Source organism: Salmo salar, chromosome 18 (genome assembly GCF_965601325.2).
Source record: "Salmo salar chromosome 18, fSalSal1, whole genome shotgun sequence".
Taxonomy (NCBI): Eukaryota; Metazoa; Chordata; class Actinopteri; order Salmoniformes; family Salmonidae; genus Salmo; species Salmo salar.
In genome coordinates, this window is record NC_138308.1 from 20,919,356 (window position 1) to 20,942,819 (window position 23,464).

The 23,464-nt window shown below is 42.7% G+C and overlaps 1 protein-coding gene across 3 annotated transcripts in view; it reads left to right on the forward strand.

The window, feature by feature from the left end:
- Positions 1–23,464, forward strand: part of LOC106577017 (SH3 and PX domain-containing protein 2A) — a 102,961-nt gene that overhangs the window by 19,601 nt on the left and 59,896 nt on the right. For all 3 annotated transcript variants that reach the window (XM_014154660.3, XM_014154661.3, XM_014154662.3), the window contains exon 6: positions 8,486–8,517. In XM_014154660.3, coding sequence (XP_014010135.1) covers positions 8,486–8,517 — 32 coding nt within the window. The remainder of the gene's footprint in view (positions 1–8,485; positions 8,518–23,464) is intronic.

The following is a 23,464-nucleotide window of genomic DNA, read 5'->3' on the forward strand; positions in this document are numbered from 1 at the left end:
CTATGATGGGGTCTAAAACCAGACTGAAGCGTTTCGTATACATTGTTTGTCTTCAGGAAGGCAGTCAGTTGCTGTCCGCCAGAGGAATGGAAGATTCGATATAGGCCGATAGTTTTTTATAATTTCTGGATCAAGATTCGGCTTTTTCAAGAGAGGCTTTATTACTGCCACTTTTAGTGAGCTTGGTACACATCCGGTGGATAGAGAGCCGTTTATTATGTTCAACATAGGAGGGGCAAGCACAGGAAGCAGCTCTTTCAGTAGTTTAGTTGGAATAGGGTCCAGTATGCAGCTTGAGGGTTTGGAGGCCATGATTATTTTCATCATTGCGTCAAGAGATATAGTACTAAAACACTTTAGTATCTCCCTTGATCCTAGGTCCTGGCAGAGTTGTGCAGACTCAGGACAATGGAGCTTTGGAGGAATACCCAGATTTAAAGAGGAGTCTGTAATTTGCTTTCTAATGATCATGATCTTTTCCTCAAAGAAGTTCATACATTTATTACTGCTGAAGTGAAAGCCATCCTCCATTTGCGAAGGCTGCTTTTTAGTTAGCTTTGCGACAGTATCAAAAAGAAATTTCGGATTGTTCTTATTTTCCTCAATTAAGTTGGAAAAATAGGATGATCGAGCAGCAGTAAGGGCTCTTCGATACTGCACGGTACTGTCTTTCCAAGCTAGTCGGAAGACTTCCAGTTTGGTGTGGCGCCATTTCCGTTCCAATTTTCTGGAAGCTTGCTTCAGAGCTCGTGTATTTTCTGTATACCAGGGAGCTAGTTTCTTATGACAGATGTTTTTAGTTTTTAGGGGTGCAACTGCATCTAGGGTATTGCGCAAGGTTAAATTGAGTTCCTCGGTTAGGTGGTTAACTGATTTTTGTCCTCTGACGTCCTTGGGTAGGCAGAGGCAGTCTGGAAGGGCATCAAGGAATCTTTGGGTTGTCTGGGAATTTATAGCACGACTTTTAATGCTCCTTGGTTGGGGTCTGAGCAGATTATTTGTTGCAATTGCAAACGTAATAAAATGGTGGTCCGATAGTCCAGGATTATGAGGAAAAACATTTAGATCCACAACATTTATTCCATGGGACAAAACTAGGTCCAGAGTATGACTGTGGCAGTGAGTAGGTCCAGAGACATGTTGGACAAAACCCACTGAGTCGATGATGGTTCCGAAAGCCTTTTGGAGTGGGTCTGTGGACTTTTCCATGTGAATGTTAAAGTCACCAAAAATTAGAATATTATCTGCTATGACTACAAGATCCGATAGGAATTCAGGGAACTCAGTGAGGAACACTGCATATGGCCCAGGAGGCCTATAAACAGTAGCTATAAAAAGTGAGTGAGTAGGCTGCATAGATTTCATGACTAGAAGCTCAAAAGACGAAAACGTCATTGTTGTTTTTTTTTTTTGTAAATTGAAATTTGCTATCGTAAATGTTAGCAACACCTCCGCCTTTGCCGGATGCACGGGGGGGTATGGTCACTAATGTAACCTGGGGGTGAGGCCTCATTTAACACAGTAAATTCATCAGGCTTAAGCCATGTTTCAGTCAGGCCAATCACATCAAGATTATTATCAGTGATTAGTTCATTGACTATAACTGCCTTGGAAGTGAGGGATCTAACATTAAGTAACCCAATTTTGAGATGTGAGGTATCACAATCTCTTTCAATAATGGCAGGAATGGAGGAGGTCTTTATACTAGTGAGATTGCTAAAGCGAACACCGCCATTTTTAATTTTGCCCAACCTAGATCGAGGCACAGACACGGTCTCAATGGGGAAAGCTGAGCTGACTACACTGACTGTGCTAGTGGCAGACTCCACTAAGCTGGCAGGCTGGCTAACAGCCTGCTGCCTGGCCTGCACCCTATTTCATTGTGGAGCTAGAGGAGTTAGAGCCCTGTCTATGTTCGTAGATAAGATGAGAGCACCCCTCCAGCTAGGATGGAGTCCGTCACTCCTCAACAGGCCAGGCTTGGTCCTGTTTGTGGGTGAGTCCCAGAAAGAGGGCCAATTATCTACAAATTCTATCTTTTGGGAGGGGCAGAAAACAGTTTTCAACCAGCGATTGAGTTGTGAGACTCTGCTGTAGAGCTCATCACTCCCCCTAACTGGGAGGGGGCCAGAGACAATTAATCGATGCCGACACATCTTTCTAGCTGATTTACACGCTGAAGCTATGTTGCGCTTGGTGACCTCTGACTGTTTCATCCTAACATCGTTGGTGCCGACGTGGATAACAATATCTCTATACTCTCTACACTCGCCAGTTTTAGCTTTAGCCAGCACCGTCTTTAGATTAGCCTTAACGTCGGTAGCCCTGCCCCCTGGTAAACAGTGTATGATCGCTGGATGATTAGTTTTAAGTCTAATACTGCGGGTAATGGAGTCGCCAATGACTAGGGTTTTCAATTTGTCAGAGCTAATGGTGGGAGCCGTCGGCGTCTCAGACCCCACAACGGGAGGAGTAGAGACCAGAGAAGTCTCGGCCTCCGACTCCGACTCGCTTAATGGGGAGAACCGGTTGAAAGTTTCTGTCGGCTGAATAAGCGACACCGGTTGAGCATTCCTACAGCGTTTCCCTCCAGAAGCCATGAGAAAGATGTCCGGCTGCGGGGACCGTGCGAGGGGGTTTATACTAACGTTACTATCTGTACTTACTGGTGGCACAGACGCTGTTTCATCCTTTCCTACACTGAAATTACCCTTGCCTAACGATCGCGTCTGAAGCTGGGCTTGCAGCACAGCTATCCTTGCCGTAAGGCGATCGTTCTCCTGTATATTATAAGTACAACGACTGCAATTAGAAGGCATCATGTTAATGTTACTTAGCTTCGGCTGTTTGAAGTCCTGACGAACCATGTCCAGATAAAACCTCCGGGGTGAAAAAGTTGAATGAAAAAAGTTGAGTGAGGGAAAAAGTAAAAATATACGGTAATGAGAAAGTAAAAAACCGTCAGGTATCAAAGTAAGATCGGCAACAAAAACGCACAGCAGCGTAAACAAGTCTGCAAGGGTTTTACGGTAACAAAACACATTGAATGACGCACAGAGTTTTCATCTCAAAAGATAAGATGATAGATATTGTACTGAAACAAACTATTTTGGCCAAATGTAGGCCAAAAAGCAAATATGCTGGCTTCTGACATGAGCTAACAAACTAATCTAACCATCATGGTATTTACCTTCACTGACATGGAGCTCCATTGTCTAGGGGCTTTTACTAAATTAGAAACGAGGTTGTCATTGACTCTGTACCTCAGGGGACAGGATGGAGTACGGAGTAAAGTGTGTGTGTGTGTGTGTGTGTGTGTGTGTGTGTGTGTGTGTGTGTGGTGTGTGTGTGTGTGAGAGCAGATAAGGTTCAGTAGATTTAATCAGAACTAGTGCCTTTTGCATGTCAGTTGCATGCATATCCCCCCCCCCCCCCACACACACACACACACACACACACACACACACGAACCAGAAACACAACCTACCCCTTGGAGATGCTGTATAAACAACAACAACATAAAAACAGTGTCATGTTATTAAATCACCACAAGAGATATCATTAGTAGTTAATATAGGGTCAAAACAGCATTCTCTATCTCTGACATGATTGGATAATCATGACAGATCATCCTTGGATAGCACTGGCAACGGATGTGTCCATGCGCTTATCATCCCCCTCCTCTCTCAAGTGCACACACTGCATGATTCTGTGGGCAGGTCAACTCTTGATTAGGCCTGTAATGACTTCCTGTTCAATGTCTTTTGACCACGGACCAGGGGTAACGCATGCAGGGGGCAGACTAAGGTTACGGACAGCAGTATTTGTTTAGGGTATACCTCGAGCAGACTCCGTCGCTTGGATGAAACCCAACTGGTTAAAAACTGTGTGCAAAAGCCTAATATCTCACATTCCATGTCTAATAGGCCCACCTACAAAGACTGAGCTGCAGTTGCTCACAAACAGCTGGTTATTCTCAAGTCTGGCGCAGGATGGGCCCTCGCGGATTCAGATGCAATGATATATTCAAAACTCCCCCACCCATACAGTGAATGTTTCTGTGTGTGAGGGTGTGTATTAGGGAGAGAGTGGGTGTGGGAGTGATTGTTTTGTTCTTGTATATGTATGTACTGTACAGTGTCTTCGGAAAGTATTCAGACCCCTTGTCTTTTTCCACATTTTGTTACTCTACAGCCTTATTCTAAAATGGATTAAAAAAATAAAAAGATCCTCAGCAATCTACACACACTACCCCAAACTGACAAAGCAAAAGCAGGTTTTTAGACATTTTTGCAAATGTATTAAAACTTAAAAACAGATACCTTATTTAGGTATTCAGACCATTTGCTATGAGACTTGAAATTGAGCTCAGGTGCATCCTGTTTCCATTGATCATCCTTGAGATGTTTCTACAACTTGATTGGAGTCCATCAGTGGTACTCGGGGGAGAAGGGCCTTGGTCAGGGAGGTGACCATGGTCACTCTGACAGAGCTCTACAGTTGCTCTGTGGATGAGGGAGAACCTTCCAGAAGGACAATCATCTCTGCAGCACTCCAGCAATCAGGCCTTTCACCTTCCAACAGGACAACGACCCTAAGCACACAGCCAAGACAACGCAGGAGTTGTTTCAGGACAAGTCTCTGAATGTCCTTGAGTGGCCCAGCCAGAGCCCGGACTTGAACCTGATCAAACATCTCTGGAGAGACCTGAAAATAGCTGTGCAGCAATGCTCCCCATCCAACCTGACAGAGCTTGAGAGGAGAAGAATGGGAGAAACTCCCGAAATACAAGTGTGCCAAGCTTGTAGTGTCATACTCAAGGCTGTAATCACTGCCAAAGGTGCTTCAACAAAGTACTGAGTAAAGGATCTGAATACTTATGTAAATATCATATTTCCGTTTTTTATTTGTAATAAATTAGCAAACATTTCTTAAAACCGTTTTTGCTTTGTCATTATGGGGTATTGTATGTAGATTGATGAGGGGGGGAAAAAAATGATTGAATACATTTTTTGAATAAGGCTGTAACGTAACAAAATGTGGAAAAAATGAAGGGATCTGAATACTTTCTGAATGCACTGCATTTTGTGTGTGTGTGAAGACTGACACTTTCCAGTCAGCAAAAGGTTAACTTCAAATCAGAAAGCAATAACACACCATCTGAAACATTTTAATAGTGTTTGGACATATTTACTCCCCTCACCATCCCCATATCTATTAGATTTTACTATTGGTAGCAGTGGGTTGAGCCAGAGTGCATATGCATTCTTCTCCTGGGAAGTGTATTATTCCATCTCTGAGGTACTAGTCACTTGCTAGCCTGGCCTATCTAGCCTCCCCCGGTCCCCCCCACTCTAGCCCTTAACGCTCCCCAGCCCCTCTACCCCACCCTCAGTCCTCCATGGTAATGCGTTTCATATGCCACTTCGGCCCAGGACCATAAATAGCTAGATCCAGAGGCCAGAGGTCCAACCGTCCAATATAACAGCTCTATTCTCCTGACTGGCCCTCAGCAAAGAATTGGCTGAAGTGGTGTAATGATTATTGGTGTGTATGTTAAGGGAGAGGGGTTGTGTTTAAGGTAGGTGTAAAACTGGACCCGATGGTTGCTTACTATAACCTTAACTACATCAACTACTTCAAATTATGAATAACCTATTAATGAGAAACTTATAAGCACTTGCCCAGTTCCATATACAGTCAGTACATGTTTTCATGTTCACAAGTCAGGATAAACTTTAGTAAAGTGTTCCCAAAAACTATATTGTTAATTTTTGATACAGTTCAAGTCTTACTATGTTGGCTAGGAATTAAAAGGAGCAGGATATAAGGTTATTTCTCAAACTAGTGTCTAGTTTGAGAAACCGACGCCTCAAGTCCTCAACTGGCAGCTTCATTAAATAGTACCCGCAAAACACCAGTCTCAACGTCAACAGCGAAGAGGCGACTCCGGGATGCTGGCCTTCTAGGCAGAGTTCCTTTGTCCAGTGTCTGTGTTCTTTTGCCCATCTTAATCTTTTTATTTTTATTGGCCAGTCTGAGATATGGCTTTTTCTATGCAACTCTGCCTAGAAGGCCAGCATCCCGGAGTCGCCTCTTCACTGTTGATGTTGAGACTGGTGTTTTGCGTGTACTATTTAATGAAGCTGCCAGTTGAGGACTTGTGAGGCGTCTGTTTCTCAAACGAGACACTCTAATGTACTTGCTCAGTTGTGCACCGGGGCCTCCCACTCCTCTTTCTATTCTGGTTAGAGACAGTTTGCGCTGTTCTGTGAAGGGAGTAGTACACATCGTTGTACGGGGTGTTGTTGTGATTGCGTTATTAAATTGTTCCAGTTCAGTTTTATTTCTAGATTTAATGTATTAGGTACAGTTTAGGCAACAAGTAACAATCGTAATACTGTATTTCATTAAGCGGGTTTAATGTCTCTACTGATCTTTTGTCATATAGATCCATTTATCATAGTTAAAATGGCCACTACTATGACTTTAAGAATCAGCTGGGCATATCACACTACCCAAAGGCCTATAATGTCACAATGGCAACTATTGGCAGCCTATGACAGCTTAAGAAAGACCTCATTGAGTTCAAACAAAAAGTAGGCTCTGTGTTCTGCCAATGCTTGTCGAGTCAATGACTATTTTAACATTCATAGTGGATACCGTGGTACAGTATTTTACTTTAGGTAATAACATGTCAGGATTGGATACTTTTATAAAGGGTTATACTTTCTACATTCACCAAAACAGTTTATTAACTACAGCAGCTGATCATAGCCTACATTTTCTTGAGGTTGATAAACATAACTTATGGAATTCTTTGACCAAACTGTACATTGTTGCAGTCCTGCTGCTGGCCTCACTAAACAGCTGTCTGTGTTTGCATTCACATTGACCTTCAGTCTTTCAACACACACTGTTCAGTCTGAGGTTAACCTAATGAAAACCTGCAGACTGTCAATTCCAAACTGCAGTACGCATGCAAACACATGCACACACATGCACGCACAACACACACACACACACACACACACACACACACACACACACACACACACACACACACACACACACACACACACACACACACACACACACACACACGCCCCACTAATAAACAGATGCAAATCAACAATCACTCACTCACTCTGGGTTTGGGTTCCGTGTAAGTTTTTGGTAAAAAAATAGATAAGTTAAAAATGACAAATAATAGCCGTTTCCAGCTACAATAGTCATTTACAACATTAACAATGTCTACACTGTATTTCTGATCAATTTGATGTTATTTTAACGGACAAAAAAATTATGCTTTTCTTTCAAAAACAAGGACATTTCTCAGTGACCCCAAACTTTTGAACGGTAGTGTACATGTACTGTAGGTAGAGTTAAAGTGACTATACATAGATAATTAACAGAGAGTAGCAGAAGCGTAAAAAGGGGGAGGGGGGGACAATGCAAATATTCTGCGTAGCCATTGGATTTGCTGTTCAGGAGTCATGGCCCTAGACTTGGTGCTCTGGTACCGCTTGCCTTGCGGTAGCATAGAGAGCATTCTCTGACTAGGGTGGCTGACAATTTGTCTTTGACAATTTTTAGGGCCTTCCTCTAAAAATGTTTGTTAATTTTCTAAGGTTTTCTGTTTGAAATGTTTAGATTTGATAGGGAAGCTGAAAGGTCAAATATACTGTTTTAGGTTTTCTTCTGCCAAGTTTACACCATCACTATTACAGTGGAACGTTTTGTCCAGGAAGTTGTCTAAAAGGGATTGAATTTGTTGTTGCCTGATTGTTTTTTGGTAGGTTTCCAAACTACATTCCTTCCCTCTATAGCATTTCTTAATATTACTCAGTTCCTTTGGCTTTGATGCCTCATGATTGAGTATTGCTCTGTTCAAGTAGACTGTGATTTTGCTGTGATCTGATAGTGGTGTCGGTGGGCTGACTGTGAACACTCTGAGAGACTCTGGGTTGAGGTCAGTGATAAAGTAGTCTACAGTACTACTGCCAAGAGATGAGCTATAGGTGTACCTACCATAGGAGTCCTCTCGGAGCCTACCATTTGACTATCTACATACCCAGTGTGTGACAGAGCTACAGGAGTTGTGACCTGTTTTTGTTGGTTATGTTGTCGTAGTTGTGCCTAGAGGGGCATATGGGGGAGGGAATGCTGTCACCTCCAGGTAGGTGTTTGTTCCCCTTTTTGCTGAGGGTGTCAGGTTCTTGTCCAGTTCTGGCATTTAGGTCGCCACAGACGAGTCTCTCTCTCTCTCCTTCTTTCTCCCTCTCTGTCCCTCTCTCTCCCTCAATCCTTCTCCCTCTCTCTCTGACATGCTCCATGTGGGGTGCCTGTCTGTGTGTGTGCATTCTTAATAAGGGTTTGGCTGGTAGCTGGTAGGGTACAGAGTCCTGTGTAGGACAGCATGCTCCTGCTCTGGCCTGGCTCCCTGTCACACACTGACCATGACTCTCTGGTGTTTCTTTTGCAGGGATAATGGGGGATCCACCAAACGCAAGTCAGGTAAGACAAGTCACCTAATTTCTCTCTATATTGACCAGCACTCACATAGAAGTGCATCTACTCTGCTCCGGTCAGTTGCATTGCATGGAGTCCTGTTTGTAATTTGTGTTTTCAGTGGTAGTGCATTCTTTTTTTCAAAGTATGACTTTGGTTGGTTATCCAGTTACCTGGAACAGGTCATGTAGCCTATGTGATGATTTTTCTAAGTCCATTATTGACATTAGTCTGGTGTGTGCGTGCGTATCTCTGTTGGTGTGCGTGTGTATAGGCATACATGTCTTTGTACCAAACAGGCATACGGTAACAAAGCATTTCTTGGGAGTCCATATCCTTTCCACCGACTGAGCAAAGATCTATAGACCGTTGAAGAAAGCTCTATAACGTCATAAGTGTATAGTAAGACCAACTCGGCTCACGATAACATATCGTCTCTGCTTAATGCACACAGCCAAATCCAACACGGCTTATTGTGATGAAAGGGTTAAGCAAACAGCGTTGGGTGGGAAGGAGCACCTGTTTGTACAGCTATGCTGTTCCTGGGTTGGGTGCTGACTGTTGGGACGGTGAGTGGGCTCAGTGCATGGGCATATGGCCGTGGGTGGGTTTATACGTAGGATTCAGAGGGGCTGAGGGAGCAGCTGTGCATCTGCAGTATGACCGTGTGTGTGCGTACTTGAGTCACCAGCATTCTAGACTCCAGGTGATGTTACCAGGTGATAGTTCTCAGCAATTATCCCTAATTTCGGATATTTTTTGTTTTTAAACAATTTACTGAAGTCCGTTCAATTATTTTAAATCCATTTAGTTTTTCTTTCTTCTGTGTGCTCGATACGCAGTTTCTCTAGAGATCACTCAGACCAAGCCTGAACTGTGCAATGTAGTAGGGAGTTGTAGTTTCTAACGGGCCAATCATTATTCTACATAGTTTAGCTTAGACAACGTGGTAATTAACTGCAATGACCATAATCCATTGCGCACCCACATACTTGTCCAGTCTGTGTGGAGCAGACACGGAGACGGAGAGAAGAGAGAACGCATGATCGAGAGGAATAGAAAGCAGTTGCCTGACAAGGTATCTCGATCTGAAAAGTGGTCACCAACCGGTCAATTGCGATCGACTCGTCGATCTCCAAAGCATTCGTAGTTGATCACCAAACATTTCGGTAAAAAACAACAACGATAAAGCCTTGCGTTTTTTCGTTCAGTGCTGTTGGCGGTAGGCACACTTCATTCTGCAGCCTTAACGCTGGGAAGGCAAAGTGTTCCCTTTTTTAAAACATTTCATGTGTCTGTAGGTAGAACTCTGCATACCCGGCAGGCCCAGAGAGCAAATAAAGTGCACCTATAGGCCTACCACTGGTCAATCAGATAGCGCAGATCACAGTGTCTGCGGTTTCCTTGAGACATAAAAAAAAATGTATGCTGTATGATTTCAAAACTTTTAAAACCATGACTAGAGAGAGTCTCAATGAATACAGCAAAGAGCTGCTGTTTTTACAAGTAAGTTCACGTGGTCTGCCGCTGCGAGGACGATCAGCTATCTATCCTGTCTCCCTGTAGCGCTGTCTTAGGTGTCTCACAGTACGGACATTGCAATTTATTGCCCTGGCCACATCTGCAGTCCTCATGCCTCCTTGCAGCATGTCTAAGGCACATTCACACAGATGAGCAGGGACCCTGGGCATCTTTCTTTTGGTGTTTTTCAGAGTTAGTAGAAAGTCCTCTTTAGTGTCCTAAGTTTTCATAACTGTGACCTTAATTGCCTACCGTCTTTAAGCTGTTAGTGTCTTAACGACTGTTCCACAGGTGCATGTTCATTAATTGTTTATGGTTCATTGAACAAGCATGGGAAACGGTGTTTAAACCCTTTACAATGAAGATCTGTGAAGTTATTTGGATTTTTACGAATTATTTTTAAAAGACATTGTCGAACCCACAAATGCTGATGCTCCAGATACTCAACTAGTATAAAGAAGGCCAGTTTTCTTGCTTCTTTAATCAGAACAACAGTTCTCAGCTGTTTTAACATAGTTGCAAACGGGTTTTCTAATGATCAATTAGCCTTTTTAAATGATAAACTTGGATTAGCTAACACAGTGTGCCATTGGAACACAGGAGTGATGGTTGCTGATAATGGGCCTCTGTACGCCTATGTAGATATTCCATTACAAATCAGCCGTTTCCAGCTACAATAGTAATTTACAACATTAACAATGTCTACACTGTATTTCTGATAAATTTTATGTTATTTTAATGGACAAAAAATGTGCTTTTCTTTCAAAAACAAGGACATTTCTAAGTGACCCCAAACTTTTGAACGGTAGTGTATGTACTAGGCGGTGTCAGAGGAAGGCCCAAAAAATGGTCAAAGACCGGTAGTGTCACCCAAGTCATAGACTGTTCTCTCTGCTACCGCACACAAGCGGTACCGGAGCGCCAAGTCAAGGACCAAAAGGCTCCTTAAAAGCTTCTACCCCCAAGCCATATGACTACTGAGCAACTAAACTAATGAAGTGGCCCCCCCTTTTGTTTTTACATTGCTGCAACTCGCTGTTTGTTATCTATGCATAGTCACTTTACAAATTACCTTGATTAACCTGTACCCCTGCACATTGACTCGGTATCGGTACCCCTTGTATATAGCGTCGTTATTGTTATGTCACTTTCTTGTGTTACCTTGTGATTGATTAAAAAAAATCTACTGTAGTTAATATTTTATTAACTCCATTTCTTGAACTGCATTTTTGGTTAGGGGCTTGTAAGTAAGCATTTCACGCTAAGGTCTTTGATTTGACCACTGATCTAAGTGATTGGTATTCAGCAGTCTTAAAAGTATGCCTTATTTACTTTGAAGAACTACTAAAATAGTAATGTTGTCAGACAGCCAAGGCAGCAGATCTATAGAGATGAGATGATGACTTGGAATAAAATGTCATAAAAAAAACAAATGTAATATACACAACATCTGAAATATTTTATGAAAGTAAAGTAATGAAAATAAAGGATTAATAAGTGATAAGCAGTAATGTGTAGTCATTACCATCATGGAATTTGTATTCATTGTTTTATTCTCTGTTACAGCATTCAACCCACAATGTCTTAAAAAATTTGCGAAACCTGGGGGAAAAAATGTGGTGACCAAATCCGAACCAACCTCAAAAAGCACAAATTGCTCAGTACTACCAGGTGACAAAATACAAGATTCAACAATTCATGAAGTTGCAATGAATTTGACTATAATTATTTGAATAATAGATTATACCTGAAGCCTTGAAAATCAACTCTGGACCTCCAAACGATTTCCACTGCATTTGTTTTGTTTCCCTCTGATCAGTGACTGATTTTTAGACCTGGTACACCAGGTGTGTGCAATTAATTATCAGGTAGAACAGAAAAGCAGAATTCTCCGGACCTCGTAGGGTAAGAGTTGAATACCCCTGACCTACAGTATTATGCATTAAATAGTACAGCTGAATTACACATTCCTGGCAACCTAATGAAGTTGCCACCAAATGAAATGAGACTCCTACCTAATTTTATTCTACACTCTATGGTATTGTGCCTTTACATAACAGTGAATTCCATTGACATAAGGAAATGGAAAGCTTGCCTTATTTCAGGCGTGTGTCTCTGTCGTAGCCTACGTTCAGACTGTGCTAGATATTGCATTTCTTCCAGGAATCGGAGGCTGGAATAATAGCTTATCCACAGTTGCTCTTCCGATACGTTTTGAATAGTTACAGTTGACAAACAATGATTAATTAATGAAATGGTCCTATTTTATTGTCTCTTGTAATAGAAAACATAATTTTCCATCTTTTAAATTAAGATGGAAAGCCTTGGAGGAATCTCTCGAGATGCTGATATTTTGCCGTACTTCTCTAGTTTAATCAATAGCTTAGCCTTACTGGACATCTCCTTTTGAAATCTACCTCCTGCACACCAGGAAACAGGGTTAAACTGCACTGAGATATTGGTATTACTTTATTAAACCAGAACAGCAAAGAGACTGTGCAAGTCTGTGGTGAATTTTTGCTGTAGCTGCAGCTTAAGGTCCCTATAATTACATGGTGTCGGTCTCTCCTAAGAGTTTAGAGTTAGGGTTAACAGGAAAATGTGCCCTAACAGGAAAATGTTGCCCCAGGCCACAACTGCTGGTGGTTACTGCATGGTTTAGCCAGACTGGTTCCCACTGTTTACCTGGCATGGACATTCTGCAGAAATCACAGGCTATCTGAACAGCTCTGTCTTATACTCTGACGTAGACAATCAGTCATTCATAGCATCGTCATGATGACTGCCCCATTCTCTCGCTCTCTCTCTGTGTGGTTTGTCATTCCCTCATACACCCGCCAGCTATCTTGAATTTCTTCAATGTTTATTCAGTGTTCAAAAGTTTAAAGTTCCGTTATTTATTATGGACTGGTGAAATTGCCCATAGGTGAACCGCTGGGTCCCTGATTAAAAGCAAAAAAGGATTTACTCCATAGATTATGACATTAAGATAAAGAAAAGATGTCCCTGAAAACCACTATTGAGTTACGAATAAATGATTTGCCCAAGGATTTGCTCCTTCATGTGGTTTCGGTAAGGTTTTGGCCTGTATCTCAGCAATTATTCTCCAACTGTGACCTCCCTTACAATCACATCAAGGGCCCTATGGGGTTCTCAGTTGGATGATTTCCACTCCCTGTTGAGTCCACTTCATTCTGTAGATCTGTTGCTCTCTATGGGTCAACACAGGACATACTGTACCTTACTTGTTCTCCAGGTATATATCTTAGCACTGTTTACAGTACGTCTCGTTCTGTCTATTGTTCTCATCACTAACTTCATAGACAGCATACAGTACAGCCTGGGTGGCTGCCTATGCATGTGTGGTTTGGTCAACTCCTCATGGGCACAGCTAGACTTGAGACTAGCACATAGAGTAGTGCTACTGATAGACAATATGAGGTTACTCAGAAGTAAGACCTGAATGTTTTCACTAGGTCTGCTGTGTCTCCAAGGAAAATGGTTTGGAAGTTAACACACTGTTTGGAAACTGTTTTGAAGTAACTATGACAGACAACAGTTCAGGCTGAAACCCCATTTACTAAAAGAAAACTTAACTTAAACTTGTACAACTCAGCACAAGTGAATAAAATGAACTGTTTATCTGAGCAGCTTTACTGTGTTAGGATAACAGGACTGTGTAGAGAGAGAGTAGGAGAGGGAGAGCGTGAGAGAGAATGAGAGCGAGAATGAGAGTTGGGGAGGGAGAGAGAGAGTGGGAGAGAGTGTAAGAACGCTTGGGGGCTCCGTGCATGTGAGGAGAGTAGGTTTACGTGGCAAGTGTTACGCACGGACCGGGGGAGTGTGCGCAGCCATGCTGGCTTTATTTGAGCTGGGGGGCTCAGGGGCATATAGGGAGTGGAATTGTGTGTGACGGGTGGTAGGGTGGGAGGGGTATCAGGGGGAGTATTGGGGTATGTGTGAAGGGTCAAGGGGCGCACGGGTAAGGGGCCAGCTAGCCGTGTGCGTGACTGTGTGTGTGTGTATCTGAGTGTGTACAAAGGTGTGTGTGTGTGTGTGTGTGTGTGTGTGTGTGTGAAGGGGAACTGACAAAGAGTTCCTGCACCAGGCTAAAATCTCTATGACGAATGTGTGCTTCTCTACCACATAAACAACTGTGGGCTGTTTCAGCAATCACACTCCCCTTGCTTGATACTGAGCTTTTTGACTCATGCTGCCTCCCAGACACAGGACTTTTATTGACATGCTGCAAGGCCAATGCCATCTGAAAGATTGAATTAACTGAATCTCACTCGAGTGAAACTACCATTTTTGTAATGACATTTTTACGGGTTAGACAATGCGAGGCAAACATTTGCAACATTCTTATGTTTTTCTAGAAAGATACTGTATGGATATTTGGCTGAACTAACTCTAAAATACACACAGCAGTAGCAGAACTGCATTATAAACAGGCAAGTCTCTTAAACCACAAAGTCAGTGTGTGCACTGACAGTTTGTGACTTTTTGCAGAAGTAGCTAACACCATCATGAGTTCTAGAGCCAAGCCAGTGACCATTTGTCACCTCTGCCTCAACAAGGAACCAACCCCTCCTAAGCCTGTAGCAGGCAGCTAGCTAGCTGGAGCACTTGTGAAAAGCAATCGAGTCTTCATCTCATAATACCCAGTGTGTGCCAGAAAATACATGTTAGGAAACCAACAGACACAAAATAAGGCAAAGGGGCTGCCTGATGATTTTCAATGCTAAACAGCTGTTGAGTGTCAATATGTGGCAGGAACACATGACACTCCAGTTGTCTGATGAATCAATAACAACCAATAAAGACTTTATAATGTAGATGCATCTGCGAATTGTATATTGAGACATTTATGTTGGAGTCAATGGACTGTTTGACCATGCTGCTTTGAGATCCTTTGAATGTTCAGGTTTTGTGTTTCTCAACTTGTGCTGTGGTACAAGAACATTCATAACTGTTTTATAACACCTCAAATTAATGTCACTTTATTGAAGGTTTCTGTGCACACTCTATAAGGGCATATTACATGGTTATGATGCCCGTCATTCCATTTAATGTAATAATGTGACACAGATGTTGGTAAATTACATAACACCCTGTTTATATCATCTGGTATGTAGACTGTTAAGTAGCATGTAATAACCTATGACATTAGTTGTCATTCAGGCTCTGTTATAGCAGCTGTTATTAACAGTTGACATTAGAGCATATGACAACAGGATCAACAGTCATCTATAACACCCGTTATAACTAGTTTTATAACATCTTATGCCATTACTCATAACAATATAAAACTACTTATGTCACTTTATGACTAATGTTATGTGTTATATAGCTGTTATAAGGGCTTTATGAATGCATACATAAGGACACCAACTATAGTGTTACTACATAGGTTTATGTCCTTATACAATATCTGATTTTGAATATGAGCTGCTCAATATGGTTAGAACCCCATGTGCAGTTTATTTCCCTTTATGCAGGGTTTTATTTGTTTGTTGTCTGACGGTACACATTCAACATCCTTTTTAGAGAGAGTTTTAACAAAGTGACTCAGTGAAAGCATCTGTAAACTGCATTGAACAACCGCTCAGTGTCCCCTTCTTATCCACCCACACAACTGCAGCTGACGATCCAAAGACCAGATTTAGATCTACTCCATCTCTCTGCTAAATCAGCTTCAGTGAAATCAAAAGGTCTTCATCATGCCAGTGTCACACCAGCCCTCCCTCTAACCAGACCCAAAGTAAGATCAGGAACCCTGACAACAAAGGAGGATAAATCCCCTGACCCAAACCAACAGCCTTCCCAATTCCCAACCTCCCCTGTTTCCTCCCCAAGATGCATTCTTGCAATGCTCCCAACTTTCGTCCTGTTTTGGACGGGACCAATAATGGGATTGGGAAGGAGGGAGAGCAGGGCTGGGAGCAGGAAGTGCAAGTATAAATCTGAGTGAGGTGAGATGTAAACAGAGAGTGTCTAACAGGGCTATTTCAAAAGTCTGGTGTCAAATACAACATTTTAAGGGTTATAGATATGTGCTGTGCATATGGGGCGATGCCCGCAGGCATCCTAGGAGGCAGGCAGGCACACACGCACGTAAACACAGTAGTCTAGAGTCTAGACACTAAAGTTGTTGATATTCTGAGATTCCAGGAAGGGTGGGGGAACTGATATCAATCATATGTGCTAAAAGCAGGATTTCTCTCCTAACAGGCTCAGTTTGTTAACACTAGTGTGGCCACTACTTGCAGCACACTAAACCATCCTCCTCCAATCGATCAAATTGATTTCATCTACTGCATCTAATTTCATGCCCACAGATGATGGAGTTGGAATACATACTGTACCTACTGTAAATCACATGTGCATACTAAAGCTACAGAGTTTGGAGACAGAGTAGAAAGAAGTATTATGATATGAAGCATATTTCACCCAACATACAATTTCATATTAATCTACATTAGTCTTTGTGGAATGTTACACAGGTTAGAGTTAAAAAAAAAAAGAATTTCATTGGTATCCAGATGAAGACCTTATTTTAGCTCTACCCTACAACTTCTTAGGCTTTCCCTCCTAATATTTCTCACCTTTGTGACCCTTGTTCTAGCCTGTTCTTCTTGCAAAACATTTGATTTCCTGAAAGGGGCTGAAATATTAGCTTTTGTTTTTGGGACCTACTGAGTGTGCTGACAGAGTCTTTACTCATTCGCACAGCGCACACCCCTCCCTGCCCAACAAGAGAAGAAGCACGTTTCAAAAACATCACTTCACGTCGTTTTGCGTGGATTCCTGTTTTATCAGATCAAGCCCTGTTGAGTTAAAAAATATATATATATATATATATTTAGGCCCGAGGAGGTGTAGTATATGGCTAATATACCACGGCTAAGGGCTGTTCTTAAGCACGACACAATGCGGAGTGACTGCATACAGACTGCATACAGCCCTTAGCCGTGGTATATTGACCATATATCACCAACCCCATAAGTGCCTTATTGCTATTATAAACTGTTTACCAATGTAATTACAGCAGTAAAAATAACTTTTGTCATACCCGTGGCACACGGTCTGACATACCACGGCAGTCAGCCAATCAGCATTCAGGGCTCGAACCACCCAGTTTATATATAGATATACCGTTGAAGTCGGAAGTTTACATACACTTAGGTTGGAGTCAATAAAACTCGTTTTTTCAACCACTCCACAAATTTCTTGTTTACTAACTATTGTTTTGGCAAGTTGGTTAGGACATCTACTTTGTGCATGACACAAGTAATTTTTCCAACAATTGTTTACAGACAGATTATTTCACTTATAATTCACTGTATCACAATTCCAGTGGGTCAGAAGTTTACATACACTAAGTTGACTGTGCCTTTAAACAACTTGGAAAATTCCAGAAAATTATGTCATGGCTTTAGAAGCTTCTGATAGGCTAATTGACATCATTTGAGTCAATTGGAAATGTACCTGTGGATGTATTTCAAGGCAACATCATGGGAACATCAAAAGAAATCAGCCATGACCTCCACAAGTCAGCTTCATCCTTAGGAACAATTTACAAACGCCTGAAGGTACCACGTTCATCTGTACAGAAAATAGTAAGTAAGTATAAACAACATAGGACCACGCAGCCGTCATACCGCTCAGGAAGGAGACGCGTTCTGTCTCCTAGAGATGAACGTACTTTGGTGCGAAATGTGCAAATCAATCCCAGAACAACAGCAAAGGACCTTGTGAAGATTCTGGAGGAAACAGGTAGAAAAGTATCTATATCTAGAGTTAAACGAGTCCTATGTCGACATAACCTGAAAGGCCGCTCAGCAAGGAAGAAGCCACTGCTCCAAAACTGCCATAAAAAAGCCAGACTACGGTTTGCAACTGCACATGGGGAAAACGTACTTTTTGGAGAAATGTCCTCTGGTCTGATTAGACAAAAATAAAACTGTTTGGTCATAATGACCATCATTACATTTGGAGGAAAAAGGGGGAGGCTTGCAAGCTGAAGAACACCATCCCAACCGTGAAGCACGGGAGTGGCAGCATCATGTTGTGGGGGTGATTTGCTGCAGGAGGGACTGGTGCACTTCACAAAATAGATGGACTCATGAGGGAGGGAAAATTATGTGGATATATTGAAGCAACATTTCAAGACATCAGTCAGGAAGTTAAAGCTTGGTCGCAAATGGGTCTTCCAAATGGACAATGACCCAAAGCATACTTCCAAAGTTGTGGCAAAATGGCTTAAGGACAACAAAGTCAAGGTATTGGAGTGGCCATCACAAAGCCCTGACCTCAGTCCTATAGAAAAATTGTGGGCAGAACTGAAAAATAATGTGCGAGCAAGGAGGCCTACAAACCTGACTCAGTTACACCAGCTCTGTCTGTGGAGGAATGGGCCAAAATTCACCCAAGTTATTGTGGGAAGCTTGTGGAAGGCTACCCAAAACGTTTGACCCAAGTTAAACAAACAATTTAAATGCTACCAAATACTAATTGAGTGTATGTAAACTTCTGACCCACTGGGAATGTGATGAAAGAAATAAAAGCTGAAATAAATCATTCTCTCTACTATTATTCTGACATTTCACATTCTTAAAATAAAGTGGCGATCCTAACTAACCTAAGACAGGGAATTTTATTAGGATTAAATGTCAGGAATTGTGAAAAACTGAGTTTAAATGTTTTATTTTACCGTTATTTAACTAGGCAAGTCAGTTAGGAACACATTTTTATTTTCAATGACTGCCTAGGAAAGGTGGGCTAACTGCCTTGTTCAGGGGCAGAACGACAGATTTGTACCCTGTCAGCTCAGGGATTCGATCTTGCAACCTTTCGGTTACTAGTCCAACGCTCTAACCACTAGGCTACGCTGCCGCCCTTGGCTAAGGCGTATGTAAACTTCCGACTTCAACTGTATATAGATTAAATTTTTTTATTTCACCTTTATTTAACCCGGTAGGCTTTTGAGAACAATTTCTCATTCACAACTGCGACCTGGCCAAGATAAAGCAAAGCAGTGCGACACAAACAACAACAGAGTTGCACATGGAATAAACAAACATACAGTCAATAACACAATAGGAAAAAGTCTATATACAGTGTGTGCAAATGAGGTAAGATAAGGGAGGTAAGGCAATAAATAGGCCATAGTGGCGAAATAATTACAATTTAGCTATTAAACACTGGAGTGATAGATGTGCAGAAGATGAATGTGCAAGTAGAGATACGGGGTGCAAAGGAGCAAAAAAATAATAACAGTATGGGGATGAGGTAGTTGGATGGGCTATTTACAGATGGGCTATGTACAGGTGCAGTGATCTGTGAGCTGCTCTGACAGCTGGTGCTTAAAGTTAGTGAGGGAGATATGAGTCTCCAGCTTCAGTGATTTTTGCAATTCGTTCCAGTCATTGGCAGCAGAGAACTGGAAGGAAAGGCGGCCAAAAGAGGAATTGGCTTTGGGGGTGACCAGTGAAATATACCTGCTGGAGCGCGTGCTATGGGTGGGTGCTTCTATGGTGACCAGTGAGCTAAGGCAGGGCTTTACTTAGCAAATACTTTTATAGATGACCTGGAGCCAGGGGGTTTGGCGAACAATATGAAGCGAGGGCCAGCCAACGAGAGCATACAGGTCGCGGTGGTGGGTTGTATATGGGGCTTTGGTGACAAAACAGATAGACTGCATCCAATTTGCTGAGTAGAGTGTTGGAGGCTATTTTGTAAATGACATCGCCGAAGTCAAGGATAGGTAGGATAGTCAGTTTTACGAGGGTATGTTTGGCAGCGTGAGTGAAGGATTCTTTGTTACGAAATAGGAAGCCGATTATAGATTTAATTTTGGATTTGAGATGCTTAATGTGAGTCTGGAAGGAGAGTTTACAGTCTAACCAGACACCTAGGTATTTGTAGATGTCCACATATTCTAAGTCAGAACTGTCCAGAGTAGTGATGCTGGACGGGCGGGCAGGTGCTGGTAGCGATCGGTTGAAGAGCATGCATTTAGTTTTACTTGCATTTTAAGAGCAGTTGGAGGCCACGGAAGGAGAGTTGTATGGCATTGAAGCTCGTCTGGAGGTTAGTTAACACAGTGTCCAAAGAATGGCCAGAAGTATACAGAATGGTATCGTCTGCATAGGGGTGGATCAGAGAATCACCAGCAGCAAGAGCAACATCATTGATGTATACAGAGAAGAGAGTCGGCCCGAGAATTGAACCCTGTGGCACCCCCATGGAGACTGCCAGAGGTTCGGACAACAGGCCCTCCGGTTTGACACACTGAACTCTATCTGAGAAGTAGTTGGTGAACCAGGCGAGGCAGTCATTTCAGAAACCAAGGCTGTTGAGTCTGCCAATAAGAATGTGGTGATTGACAGTCAAAAGCCTTGGCCAGGTCTATGAATACAGCTGCACAGTATTTTATCTTATCGATGGAGGTTATGATATCGTTTAGGACCTTGAGCGTGGCTGAGGTGCACCCATGACCAGCTTGGAAACCAGATTGCATAGCGGAAAAGGTACAGTGTGATTCGAAATGGTCGGTGATCTGTTTGTTAACTTGGCTTTCGAAGACCTTAGAAAGGCAGGGTAGGATAGATATGGGTCTAGAGCAGGGGTGTCAAACGTCCGGCCCGCGGGCCGGATCATGCCCGCAAAGGGGTTTAATCCGGCCCGCGAGATGATTTTGTAAAGTATAAAAATGAGCTGCAATTTTTCAATAAAAGAAACTGCTGTTCCAATTGCGGCCACTGGATGGCGCAATAGCAATTGTGTTAAGCAAGCAAACTGTTTATACCGGAGCAGAGCAAGTAGGTCAAGCAAGTGCAGCCAGTCCGGATGAGCTACTTTGTTTTGCCCGCGATATTTATTACGGCTTCTACTTTTAACATTATGTGCTTTGGCACCCTCATTGCCCCAATATGTCTCTGTCAAAAAAGAGAAAAGTGGACGCAGAGTGTTCCAAGAAAAATGGTCATCCTCCTATTTATTCACGGAATTCAATGGGAAAGCTGTATGTTTGGTGTGTTCACATCATGTTGCAGTGCTGAAAGAGTATAACCTTCGTCGCCACTGTGAGTCTTCATGCTGACAAATATGACAACTTTCAAGGACAGCGAGAAGAGAGAAGGTGAATGAACTGTTGGCGGGTCTGAAGAAACAGCAGTCTGTGTTTACTCACAGCCGAGACATCAGTGACGCTGCAGTGAAAGCTAGCTACCTCATTGCTAATGAAATCGCAGTGGCTTCAAAACCATTTAGTGAGGGTGAATTTGTAAAAACATGCATGATGAAGGCAGCGGAGATTGTGTGCCCTGAAAAGCGCCATGCTTTTGCAAGAAACAAGAAACACAGTTGCAGACAGGATTTCCGATCTTTCAGTGGATTTGGACAGCCAGTTGAAGCAAAAAGTAAAGTCATTTATTGGGTTTTCAGTTGCAATTGATGAAAGCACGGACATTACAGATGTTGCACAACTGGCCATTTTCATCCGCGGAGTTGATGACACATTGACCATCACCGAGGAGTTCGTGGAGTTGGTGCCGATGACAGATACAACGACAGCAGCTGATATTTTCACTGCACTCGTCGGCGCGCTGGACAGGGTCGGAGTGGACTGGTCCCGCGCTGTCAGCCTGGCTACAGATGGTGCGCCCTCAATGATCGGGAAAAAAGCAGGCGTTGTGACAAAGTTCAGAGAGAAAGTGCAATCTGCAAATGGAGGACGTGATTTTTGGACTTTTCACTGTATTTTGCACCAGGAGGCTTGGTGTTGCAAGTCATTAAAGATGGATAACGTCATGAAGGTGGTCATCCAAACTGTTAATTTCATCCGATCCAGAAGCCTGAATCACCGTCAGTTTGACAGCCTTTCTCAGAGAGAAAGACCACATCTATGGCCTGCCATACCACACTGAGGTAAGATGGTTAAGCCGAGGTGCTGTGCTTAGGCGTTTCTTTGATTTACGAGAAGAAATTGAACAGTTCATGGAAGAAAAGGGCAAACCAGTGTTAGAATTTAATTCCGCAGAATGGATGCAGGACCTTGCATTTATGGTGGATGTTACAGAGCACCTGAATAACTTGAACAAACAGCTGCAAGGGCGCAACAAAGTCGTCACGCAGTATTACGACAGCATACATTCTTTCAAGTTGAAGCTGTCATTGTGGGAGACGCAACTAGCCGGTGGTGATGCAGCTCACTTCCCGTCTGAAAAATGTGTGCGCGACCCAACATGTGGCAGACATGAAGCGGTTCAAAGATAAAATAACGGGACTGTTACGGGAGTTTGAGCAACGCTTTCAGATTTTTGGTGAACTGAAGAAAGACTTCAACGTTTTTTGCTCGCCATTCACCGTGAATCCCTCTGATCTGCCCGTCAGCATCCAACTTCAAATAATAGACTTGCAGTGTGAGTCGGATATGAAGGGCAAATTTGCCGCAGCTGGCTTGGACACATTTTATCAGAATCTCTTGCCAGGTTACCCCAACTTGACAGCCCTCGCTGCAAAACTGTTGTGCATGTTTGGAACCACATATCTTTGTGAGCAAGTTTTCTCTGTAATAAGCATAAATAAAACAAAGCTGCGCTCAAGGCTCACGCACAAGCACTTGAATCACATCCTGAAGTTGGCTGCCACTCAGGATGTGACGCCTGATATTGATGCGCTGGTGAAAGCTAAAAGATGCCAGGTATCAGGAGTCAAATAAACTATGCAACCCCACTTAAAGTGCTGCATGAGACACCCTGATATAGTTCTGTGATATAGTTCTGTGAATCACTGAGGCATTGTGTGTTTGTGTGTTCTTTTTCTTTAGAATTTTCAAATAAACTTGAGGTGTTTTATGATTAATAGTGATGTTGTGCTTGTACTATTGTGGACACACTGTCCTCAGGCTCCAGCTTTATGTTTTATATTGATCGTATTAAAACAAAGAAAACAATCTGAAGTTGTTGTTTTTAAGTTATATATACCATGATTTTACCGGTCCGGCCCACTTGGGAATAGATTTTCCTCCATGTGGCCCCTGAGCTAAAATGAGTTTGACACCCCTGGTCTAGAGTGTCATCCACTTTGTAGAGGGGGATGACCGCGGCAGCTTTCCAATCTTTGGGGATCTCAGACGATACGAAAGAGAGGTCGAACAGGCTAGTAATAGGGGTTGCAACAATTTCGGCTGACCATTTTAGAAAGAGAGGGTCCAGATTGTCTAGTCCTGCTGATTTGTAGTGGTCCAGATTTTGCAGCTCTTTCAGAACATCAGCTATCTGGATTTGGGTGAAGGAGAAATGGGGGAGTTACTGTGGGCGGTGCAGGGCTGTTGACCAGGGTAAGGGTGGCCAGGTGGAAAGCATGGCCAGCTGTAGAAAAATGCTTATTGATATTCTCAATTATCGTGGATTTATCGGTGGTG